Below are 11,487 nucleotides of genomic sequence, written 5' to 3' on the forward strand. Positions count from 1 at the left end.
AGTGTTTTGTCCTGCTGTACACAAGGTCACTATGAGTTGTAACAGCCTCATCCACCTAACAGTGATATGATTGATGACACATGCTAAAAACTATACAGAATATTTATAAATTCGTTTATATTTTGAAAACTGAGGCTAGTCATGCAATGGACCACCACTAAGCAAAGGAAAGGAGTAATACACACAATAGCATGGATGAACCTCCAGCGCATGATGCTAGAATCAAAAGGCTAGCACAGAAATCCCACCGAGTGTGGAAGTCCCTCTGAACGTGGTGGGCAGGTGCCGTACCTGATCCTCTCTCTTGTGAATGGGATGGTGTCATTGTCTTTCTTCCAGAAGAACACAGGCGGGGGCATGCCGATTACACGGCACTCTAGTCTCACTGGGTGGCCTTCGGGAACACCACAGTTCTGCAGTTTCTCCAGGATCACAGGTGCTTTCTTCACCTCTTTGGCTGAATGGGAGAAAGGTCATTCTTGTTTGAATTGTGAGTACCTTGAGGTTCATCTCCCAAATTCACTACAATTCTGTAATTTAGCAGAGTGAGCATGCCCCAAACTTATCTCCTCCTCAGAATATCTCTCACTCTTCTTAGTCAGAATTACTGAATTGATAAACGTTCCATAAATGTTAAAAATTAACTGTCCCTCCCCCCCCTCCCCAGGTCAGACAGTACTCATGGAACTTACTCACACTGGCTGACAATGGTATGTGGATAATTGATATCTTTTTAAAAATAATTGTTCAACAGTAAATCTTGAGAAATAATATTTTTTAAATGACTAAAATTAATCCTTTTTAAAGAGAGACTTATTTTGTAGACCATATATTAATCCTCCCCACCATGTTTTACTTAGAAAAATTCCAGGTCTACAGACTAGTTAAAAGAATTATACTATTTTAAAAGCACAGGCAAAATTATGCTTCTTAAGAAGTTTTGTGTCTTTTTTGGCCAGTACCAATTAAAACAAAGATATGTCATATCTCAGAGTTTTACATTTAATACTATAGCAAAATAGTGAAAAATGGTAAAAGTCTTCAGTAAGTATGTCCTACTTTGTTAGCACACATTGAAATTAAGAGAAAAGGGAAAAAATATCATGTGGAAATGGCCATTATTGGAGAGGACTGTCATGCTGAAGCCACCTGACTTCTTCAGGATCCACGCTAGGGGGACAGCAAGAGAAATCTCACTGTTAGAATTCCTGAATTCTGGAACCAAATTCTGGTGAGTCCTTCCCAAGTGACAACACCTTGCTGTCCTTCTCTGTAGGCATTATAGTGTTTTATTCATATCATCTTCTAAGGTCAAAGTCCATTTGAGTTAATATTTCAGCATTGGGTGAGTAGCTTTCCTGTCCCTGGCAGACACTGGGATGCCCAGAAGAACAAGCCAGAATCTCTGTCCTCAGAAGTTCAGCCTTTTCTGGGAGGCAGAGACACAAACAGTTACACAGAAGGCTGTAAGTGCTCTTTCTGTCCCCAATGTCATGGAAACACAGAGGAGCAGGGAAGGAGTAACTGTGCCTGCTGGATCCACTGTGCCTTGGTGGTGACATTTGTTAGGCCTTCAAGGATGGATAAGAGGTTACCAAACAGAAGGCATTCGAGGCCAAGGCACCACTGATACAAAGGCAAGGGATACAAACTTGAGGGAAATATTAGAGCCTGGTGTGTTCCAGTGATGGTAAAGTGTGAGATGAGGGATCTAAATTCAGTGGTAGTCAATTGATTACTCAGTCAGTTAACTTAGAATGGCTCCCATTTATTGCAAGCATAATATGTACAAGAAACCAGGTTGAGTTTTCAGTTTATCAATCTGACTTTGAAAACAATGTAGGCAGTATTTACCTTTAGTACAATGACAGGATAACTGAGATTGGTTTTGGTATTCTGTCAGAAACTCTACATATGTGGACATACCTTTGGAGAGAGTTATGTTTAGACCTCCTAACAGCAAAACTTACCTACTACAGTGAGCTCCAGACTAAAGGAATTCTGCCCAGTTTTGTTGGTAGCAACACACGTATAGGTCCCTGCATCCCGCTGCGTGAGCGGGTCAATGAGCAGAGAGTGGACTCCGGTCTCCCTGACCAGCATCTTGTGGGAGGCGTCTGGTAGCACAGGTTGGCCTTTGAGTAGCCATGTCAGCTCCGGGGGTGGCAAGCCACTCACCTAATAAACAACAAGACAGCTGACACAATTAACAGACTAATGACAGGCAGATTTATTTGGTGGTTGAATTCTTCATCCTTGTTTGGGCACCGAACAGATAAAACACGGGATGGTAAGAGACCTCTCCAAAGGATCCGCAGCAGAAGAGGGGTCTGGAGAATGGGGTTTGGCGGTCAGTCTTCCAGCTGAGGAAGGCCAGAGGACTCCCCACCTCTTCACAGCTGGAGTAGCAGATACCTGACTGCAGCCAAAGCCCCATCCACAGCAGCAGGAACTGACAAGAGGAAAACTGGGTTCAAGATTTACTGGTGTGGTGCTGTGGGTTAATGTGCTGGACTGCAAGGTCAGCTTGAACCACAAGGTGGGTGGTTCAAGCTCACCAGCAGCTCCTTGATCCTATACAGGATCCCATGAGTCAGAACTGACTCAACAACTCTTAACAACACCAACATATGTTCCACAAGGAGCCCTAGTGGTGCAATAGTTAAGCACTTAGCTGCTAAAGGAAAAGTTGGTGGTTCAAACCTAATTAGTGACTCTGGGAGAAATGAGCTGGCAATCAGTTTCCATCAAGATTAGAACCTAGGAAACTCTATGGAACAGTTCTGCTCTACCATATGGGATCACGATGAGTTGAAATCAATTTGACAGGACCCAACACCACCATATATATTCCATACATGTCATTGTTTACCTTTGGGTTATAAGTACAATTAAGGTGCTGCCAAACTTGATTAAACATTGACTTCATTTAGTGTAGTCTATGTATTTAGTTGTGCACGAACTTTTTAAGTAGTGTGGCGTGTAGGATAAGCATTAATCACAAGGTCAGCAGTTCAAACTCATCAGAAACTCGATGCAGGATAGCTATGAGTAGAAATGGACTCAATGCCACTTAACAGCAACATATATAAGAACACATGCAATATTTTATCTGCTTCTACATGTCCACTTCAGTGATAATGATTCTATTCTTCAAGTTGTGCACCCAGCATCTCTCTCTCTTTTCAAACTATCCCACCATCATTAGCATATCTACAGCACACTCCAAGTTAAAATCCCATGTATGGTGAAAGATTACAATCCTGGAGCACCCCTTTCCTGATTTTAAGTCCATCAGTATCACCTTATTCTGTTGGAATGTCTGCCCCTTGGTCTAAGTATAAGTTCCTAATGAGCACAGTGAAGTGTTCTGGAATACTCATTCTTTGCATAGTTTGTCATGGTCCACATAATCAAAAGCCTTTGCATAGTCAATAAAGCACAGGTAAAGTTAATTCTGGTATTTTCTGCTTTTAGTCAAGATTCATCTGATATCAGCAATGATATCCCTATTTCCACATCCTCTTCTGAATCTAGCTTGAGTTTCTGGCAGTTCCGTGTCGATGTACTGTTATAGCCACTTTTAAATTATCATCAACAAATTTTTACTTGCGTGTGATATTAATGATATTGTTGGATGATTTTCCATGATCTTCTTTATTCATTGTCCAGCTATCACATGCATGTGAGGTGACGGAAAATGCCATGGCTTGAGTCAGGCACACCTTATTCCTCAAACTTACGTCCTTAATTTTGAAGACAAAAGAGGTCTTTTGCAGCAGGTTTGTCCATTCTGATATGTCACTTGATTTCTTGACTGCTGCTTCTATAGGCATGGATTTTATTTCCAGTAATATGAATCCTTAAAAATCAACATTTTCTCCATTTAATCTTTTATTTTTGATTCTTCAGCTAAGACAGAAGAGATGATTTATTGTACACGTTACATCCCACCACAACTGAGAACAGAATTAGTCCAGAATATCACAGGTCCAAGACAAAGGATCAAAATGAACTGAATTGGTACAGCAAGGTGGGTCTCAGGTGTTCGTAGCGTTTACGGAATAGCGATGGAAGCTGTAGATCCACTGAGCCAGAAGTTCTAGACAGTAGCACATAGTCAACAACTGTCCCAGTGTCGTGCCCTCTGCCACCCATATTCCTGCTGCTGTGGCTTCTGTGGGTGTACACGCTAGCGTTTACGGGAACCTCTGCCTCATCTTTCTTCTTTTGCGCTTTAGCCTGCATGTTTGCTTTTTCTTCTACTTGGCTCTCATTGCGCGGAGGTTTCTAACAAGATGGCACTAAGACCAAGAACTCCATTAATCTTGAAGTGACTTATAGATCCATTTGTGAGGATTTTAGTTTTATGCTGAGACTGTAGTTTTTATTTTCGTCAGCAAACGTTCCAAGTTTCCTTCACTTTCAGCAAGAAGGTTGTGTTGTCTGCATATCGTTAAGTTAATAAGGTTTCCTCCAATCCTGATGCCATGTCCTCCTTCTCACAGCCTAGCTTCTCTGATAATTTACTCAGCATACAGACTGAATAAGTATGCCATACACCTTTCCTGATTTTAAACAACATGGTATCATCCCCTTGTTCTGAATGAGCACAGCTAAGTGTTCTGGAACGCCCATTCTTCACAAAAACAGCCAGATAAGGGGTGAAATGTTATCTTAGATTACATAAAATAAAAGTTAGAAAGATAAATCAATAAATAAACTAGGTTTGCAGCATCAATTTCAGGGATGATTATTACTTACACACCAAATGATGTATCCAAGAGAAAGGACACATATTAAACTGGTGTTTTCAAACTTTGCTGCATATTATCACCTGGGGAGCTTTCAAAAATCCCATTGCCCATTTACCACATCAAATCAGAATCCTTGAGGATAGGACTCAGGCATCTGCATCTGAATCAAGGCAATCAACCCCAAATATTATTCAAGCAGTCAATGGGGGAGCCAGGATCACCAAGAGAAGTGGACTCTTTATGAATGTGTAATCTCATGTGTTCAGTTCACTAATTTGTATCAAAAATTTCCATAGCATTCTGCATCTTTTCTGGAGTGGAAGATGTGATTTAAATTTCCCTTCATACTGAGAACTATCTACATTACTCAACTGAGACTTCCTTTCTGGTGGAATAATTATAGACTAGCTAAACTAAGAGCTGAGGACTATGGTGCGCCTGACCCTAGCCATGGGTTTCTCAATAACCTCATATGCATGCAAAAGTAGGACAGTGAATAAGGAAGATCATGGAAGAATTGGTGCATTTGAGTTATGGTGTTGAAGGAGAATATTGAAAGTGCCATGGGCTGCCAAAAGAACCAACAGATCTGTGTTGGAAGAAGTGCAGCCAGAGTGCTCCTTGGAGGCCAGGATGGCCAGACTTCGTCTCTCATACTTCAGACATATTGTCAGGAGGGACCAGTCACTGGAGAGAGATATGTTTGGTAAGGTGGAGGGACAGAAAAAAAGAGGAAGACCCCCAGCAAGATGGACTGGCAAAGTGGCAGCATCAATGGGCTTAAGTGTGGCAGTAATTGTGAGGTTGGCCCAGGACCGGGCAGTGTTTCGTTCTGTTGTGCATAGCGTCACTATAAGTCGGTACCAACTTGATGGGACCTAACAACAACAACAACAGATGATGGAGGTTGATTAGTATGAGAAACCAACTGTTTTCATAACTAGTTTTGAAACCATCTTTATATAATTCTTTCAAAGGCTAATGGTACAACAATTCACTACAAGGATATTAAAAATACACTTTTGGTTTTATAGTAAAAAGACTTTACAGGCACCATATAGAAAATGCCTGAATGATGTAATTTTCATTAAGATTTTGTTTTTGTTAGATGTTGCTGATTCATGGCAACCTCAGATGTGTCAGGGAGGAACTGTTTCACCCGGGTTTCAAAGACTTTGATCTTTCAGAAGCAGATTTCCAGACCTGTCTTGTGAGGTACCTTTGAGTGGGTTTGAACTGCCCCCTTCTGACTAGATAAGAATTAATTTTTTAAATAAAACATTGTCATGTGGTATTGTCTAAGGTTAAAAAAATTAAATAGTTCAGACAGTTTTATTAAGCAGGAAAAAAAAAAAACAACCTCTCCATTCTCCTATTCCCTGAAAAAAATATCACAAAACAAATACAAACAGAAATAAATGCAACATATAAACAGATCTGGAATCAAAGATGGTTCTAGAATTTACCTTACAGTCTAGCCGACAGAGGCGGCCCTCGTGAGCCACCATATCACCAGGAGCTTGTAGAAAATGTGGTCGGAAAAAGCGTTCCTGTAGGGGCTCTTTATCTCTTTCTTGCATTCGGGACCTTCCCCTGTAAAACAACCATGTTCAGGCATCAGAAGTAGAAACCAATTTACAAACTTGTGACAAGAGGCATAGATGGAGTTCTGGAGTGACGCTGTGGGATAAAGCACTGGACCAAAAGATTGTTTTGAATCGCAAGGTCGGCGATTTAAACTCAACAATCCCTCCTGGGAAACCCTGTACAGGGTTGCTCTGAGTTGGAATCCACTGAGCGCATTTAACAACAGCAACATGAGGCCTGGTGTGGAGCTGTATGGATAAGCACTAGTCTGCTAACCTCAAGATCAGCAGCTCAAAGCCATCAGCCGCTCCTGAGAAACCCTATTTATAAAGGGTTGCTAGGAGTCGGAACTAACTCGACAGCGCTTAGCAACAACATCATGGGGTCTGGGAGTCACCAGTACAAACCATTGATGCACTGGACTGCTAATGGAAAGGTTGCTGGTTTGAATCCACTCAGAAGCACCTCAATCTACTTCAGAAAAAAACAGCTACTGAAAACCCTAATAGAGTACAATTCTACTCTGGTACACATGGAGTTGCCATGAAGTGGAATTGTCTGGATGGCAGCTGGTCTGGATTTTAGATGCAGCCAGGAGAATGTTTTTTTTGTTGGTTGGTTTATTTCTTTGAGGGGTGAAGAGTTGGGGGAATGAGGTTGGTTGTTGCTGGACTATAAAATAATAAAGAGAATGGGGTGGATATATATATATATATGTATAAAATCAAATTGGTAAGTATCTCATATACTATAGGATTCTCTTGTGAGGCCTGTAATCCTATAAATGACCTTTAGCTTCTTTCTTTCTAAAGTCATTCTGAGTTAAGCGGCTCAGCTCCCCTCACCATGGGTTTGACCAGTTGTTTAAAAATCTTCAAAATCAACAAATAAATCAGTATTCAATCTGAACTTCAAATGGGAGCCAAAAGAGAGAAGTACTGCTGACTACCCAGAACAAGGCAGCTGAAATCCCTCTCTGAATAATACAGTTTAAATTATGGCAGATCATTAAAAATGACCGTGAATTTAAACTGGATTAATATTGACCTATAAAAACAGCTGTTCTTAAAACAACAAAGAAAAGAAGGTATAGTTGCAATGGTGATGAAATAATGAATCTGAAACAGGGGTCACTATTTTTGTACCATTGGTAAGTCACATTTTAGTCATTCATATCAACAACTATAGAATACTTCACTATGATTTCGTTGCACTAGAAGATTCAAGGGAAAGTCAGGCTCTTTTTTCTTGTTGTTGTTGTTAAGTGTCACTGAGTCAGTTCCTACACATAGCGACCCCGTATAGCCGTTTCCCAGGAGCAGCTGGTGAGCTTGAACCATTGACCTTGCGGTTCAACCCAATCTTGCAGTTCAGCACATTATCCCTCAGCACCACACCAGGACTCCAGGACTCCCCCTAGTGGTTAGTAAAATCAGAGAGGAAGAAAGCCAATTATTAAACTGAAGACATGGACCAACAAGTTAAAAAAACATTTTTTTTTTAACCTCAAGGTCAGTAGTTCAAAAACTGCCATCTGCTCCTCTGGAGAAAGATGAGACTTTCTGCTCCTGTAGAGATTTACAGCCTCGGAAACCCTGTACAGGGTCGCTATGAGTCGGAACCAATTCCACAGCATACAACTGCCAATAATTTAAGTCACTTTTGTTTTATTAAAGATGATGGTGATTAAAAGATCTGATTTATACATTGTGTGCATACTGATGGTTACAAATATTTGGGAAAGTTGAAAGTGTACTACAGATCAAAGATTCCCAAACTTTAATGTGCTTATAAATCAATCACTTGGGGATGTTGTTTTAATGCAAATTCGACTCAGTAGCTGTGGAGTGAGGCCTGGATTTCTACAAGCTCCCAGATGCTGCTGCTGATGCAGACAGAGGAACAGACCTTGAGTTCCAATTTGCAGACACACTACTGTGGTGGAGGATGGTAGAGAAGGGGGATTCTAATTGCTCTTACCTGTGAGACTGACCAGCTGTGGATAGCCGACTACGAATGGGCAAACTTTGTACCATCAAGTGACCAGAACAACTGATTCTCCCCTGAGAAACAGAAAACAAACAAGAAGATTAAAATGAGAAGACGCTCACATTTCCCCCCAATGTACATAAATCTTCTCTGAACCAGAATATCATGAATCTTTCGCTAACTAGTCAGAATTTTGTTTTGTTTTCTAAAGAAATTAAAATGGTAATCTGTGACTCCAAAAGTCACTGTTTAAACAATAATGTAGTAACTCTCATTTTTAAGCTGTGAAAAGAACAGAAGACACATGTAAAATAAAATACTTGAATTATTGGGCAGTTAATATTATTTACAGTCACATGCAGAGAGACAATGGCCAGGTATTTTGCACTTTCCTCAACAGAAATAATCTCCAAAACTAACATTGCAATATGATGAGTGGATGAGAGCAGAAATTATACTTTAGTACCTCCTATTCAAATTGCTAAGGAGCTCTGGTAGCATAGTAGTTATGAGTCAGACTGCTAACCTCAAGGTCAGCAGTTCAAAACTACCAGGAGAAAGATGAGGCTTTCTGCTCCTGTAAAAATTTATAGCCTCTGAAACCCTATACTGGTTGCTAGGAGTCAGACCCAACTCCATGGCACACAACCACCACCACCATTTGATTAGTTGTTGAAGAAATTTCCTCTGCCATATCTTGTAGGAGAATGTTGAGTCTTAACTTTATCCAGAAAAGGTACATGAAAGATTATGGCTTTCCAAATTGATTTTAAAAAGATAATTTTGTATTATGAATTTGAGGGACATTTATAAGTCGTTGTGAAATAATTTGCCTTGTCTCTAAAGAACAAAAACAGCAAATCATTCTTTGGTAGACAACATCTTCTTCAAGAGGGTCAATGAGCCAATAAATACAAGATTTATCCCAACAGGTCTGGAGAGTGTGTGTAGGTGAATGGGTACTTTCCTCTGAAAATGTTGAAGGGTTGATAACTCATCAGTGGCTAACTTATCTTTTAAATTGTGATCTTAAGCTTTAGTTACACACAATCACAACGTTTCTCATTCATTTTCCTCAGTAACTTGGTAACTTGCAACCTCAAGGTTTCATTCGCAATGACATTGACCACCCTGTCTCTCCACCTGGGGGTTGGCCGCCATGATGGTGTAGTTGCCATCGTCATCACTGGTGGTAGACTCAATGTGGAGAGAACACGTGCCATCTCCTTCTCTCTGCATTTTGCAGTGTTCGTTTCTCTTAGAAATCTGCTTTCCATCTTTGAACCAGTAAACCTGAAATGAAAGATAGTCAAGGGGAATACACCCAGTTTGATACATCTTTAGAGGGCAATGAAGGCAGGAGTAGAGTGGGAAAGGGCAAATTGCCATCTCTACAATAGTGACCCTTATGAGGCACTTGAAAATTACAAACCTTAGTTAGAATATCTCACACTTAGGCATACACAATATTTAAACCAAAAATCTAGCATAATTTAGAATAGAGCTTTTATATATATATATATATATACTTTTTTTTTTTTTTTTTAGTACAAGTACTTAAAATATTGCACTATGAACCTGGCATTTTTTCAGAGGCAAATAATGAAAATCAGGAGCCTGGGACTTTCCCCACTATCCTATGTACAAGCTCAGGTCTCTTGCATTTACAAATTGCAGGGTCCTTGAAAGGATTCTAGCAAGTAGATTTGTTCACTAAGCTAAAATGCAAATATGTTAAGTTATCATGTCAAATTTCGCAAGTGTCAAGATCTTTCAAAGACATGGGGAGGATAAAGTACTCATTGCAGCTGGCATCCTCTACGTCTCCTGATTACCCAACCATCCATGATAACACCCTGCTAATGTCTGTGAAAGGAGAATGGAGCGATGCCCTACCACAGCCCACACTGAGTGTAAATCCTTTTCTCAGCTGGCTGCCAGAAAATTGGGTGACTCAGAAGAGTTTTTTCAGCAGCCTGCAATAATAGTAGGACATTTTCAGAATTTACTGATCTAATAGTAATGATAGAATTATAGCTCACTTAGTAAAACAACAGGCATCCTGTAGATGTTCAATAAATACCAAACCAGAAAGCAAACCCGCTGCTGTGGGTCAATTCCTAGTCACCATGACCCTGCAGGATGGAGTAGAACCGCTCCTTCGGGATTCCAAGATTCAATCATTGTGGAAGCAGACTGCCTCATCTTTCTCTCCACAGTGCAGCTGGTGGGATTGAACTGCCACTCTTTCTGTTAGCAGTCCAATGTTTAACCCACTGTGCCTCCAGGACTCCTCATACAATACATAGCAAATGGAAATATCGCAATTTAGAGAATTTGATGAATAAGAATCAATAGCCCAAAATAGAAATTAATCTTAAATCTTTATTAAAATTCTTATTTGCCTACAGTCATATTTCTTTTTTTGGTATATTTCTTTTTTTTTTATTTATTTAACAATTGTATTCCTGATGGTCTCCTGCTAGTCAAAAGGTCTGGTCTTTGATAATTTCCTGGTATTGTTTTTTATTTCCTCAGTAGAAACTTAGAGAGTCTGATAATACTTTCTTGAAGACATTGTGTATAGTTAAGGGCTGTTGGTTGGCACACTGATAGGCCACCTTTCCTACCTTTGGAACAGGTATTCCAACAATTTTGCAGGTGAATGTGACTGGAGAACCTTCTGTGACCCGGAAATGTTTGAGTCTTTTGTCAAAGATGGGAGCAATACACTTGCCAGTAGGAATCTCATCATGTTGGATTTCATCATCTGATTCATCAACTGGGGTACGTTCCAAGCGAAACTCTATTTCATTCATTAGCCTCTGCTCAAAGCTCGAAATTTTGTATTCCTGTCAAAATAACAAACATGTCAATTTCCATTTCTAAGGCTAAGGAAGGATTTGTCCATGAGTTTAATCTACAGCTGTAACTTTTTAAGATTCAAATATTAGATTTATACCGTGGAACTCCAATAAACCAGGCATGATACATTTCCAGTTCCTCACCAAGGAACACGAAAGGAGATTTCTATTATAATTTCTAAGGGGCTCTGTAGAAATTATAATTTAATTTCTGTAGTGGTTACGAGTCAGGCTGCTAACCTCAAGGTCAGAAGTTCGAAGCTACCAGCTGTTCTATGGGAGAAATGAGG

General features: G+C 40.1%; 1 protein-coding gene across 1 annotated transcript; it reads right to left on the reverse strand.

The window, feature by feature from the left end:
- Positions 1–291: 291 nt before the first annotated feature.
- LOC102814827 (myopalladin-like) lies at positions 292–11,185 on the reverse strand (the record flags this gene model as incomplete). The annotated part of the gene is made up of 6 exons (XM_006878041.1): positions 292–457; positions 1,971–2,178; positions 6,224–6,350; positions 8,325–8,407; positions 9,477–9,626; positions 10,964–11,185. Coding segments are annotated over 6 exons (956 nt in total), but the record flags the coding sequence as incomplete, so codon positions are not given.
- Between the last annotated feature and the right edge of the window lie 302 nt (positions 11,186–11,487).

This window comes from Chrysochloris asiatica, unplaced genomic scaffold (genome assembly GCF_000296735.1).
Source record: "Chrysochloris asiatica unplaced genomic scaffold, ChrAsi1.0 scaffold01348, whole genome shotgun sequence".
NCBI lineage: Eukaryota > Metazoa > Chordata > Mammalia > Afrosoricida > Chrysochloridae > Chrysochloris > Chrysochloris asiatica.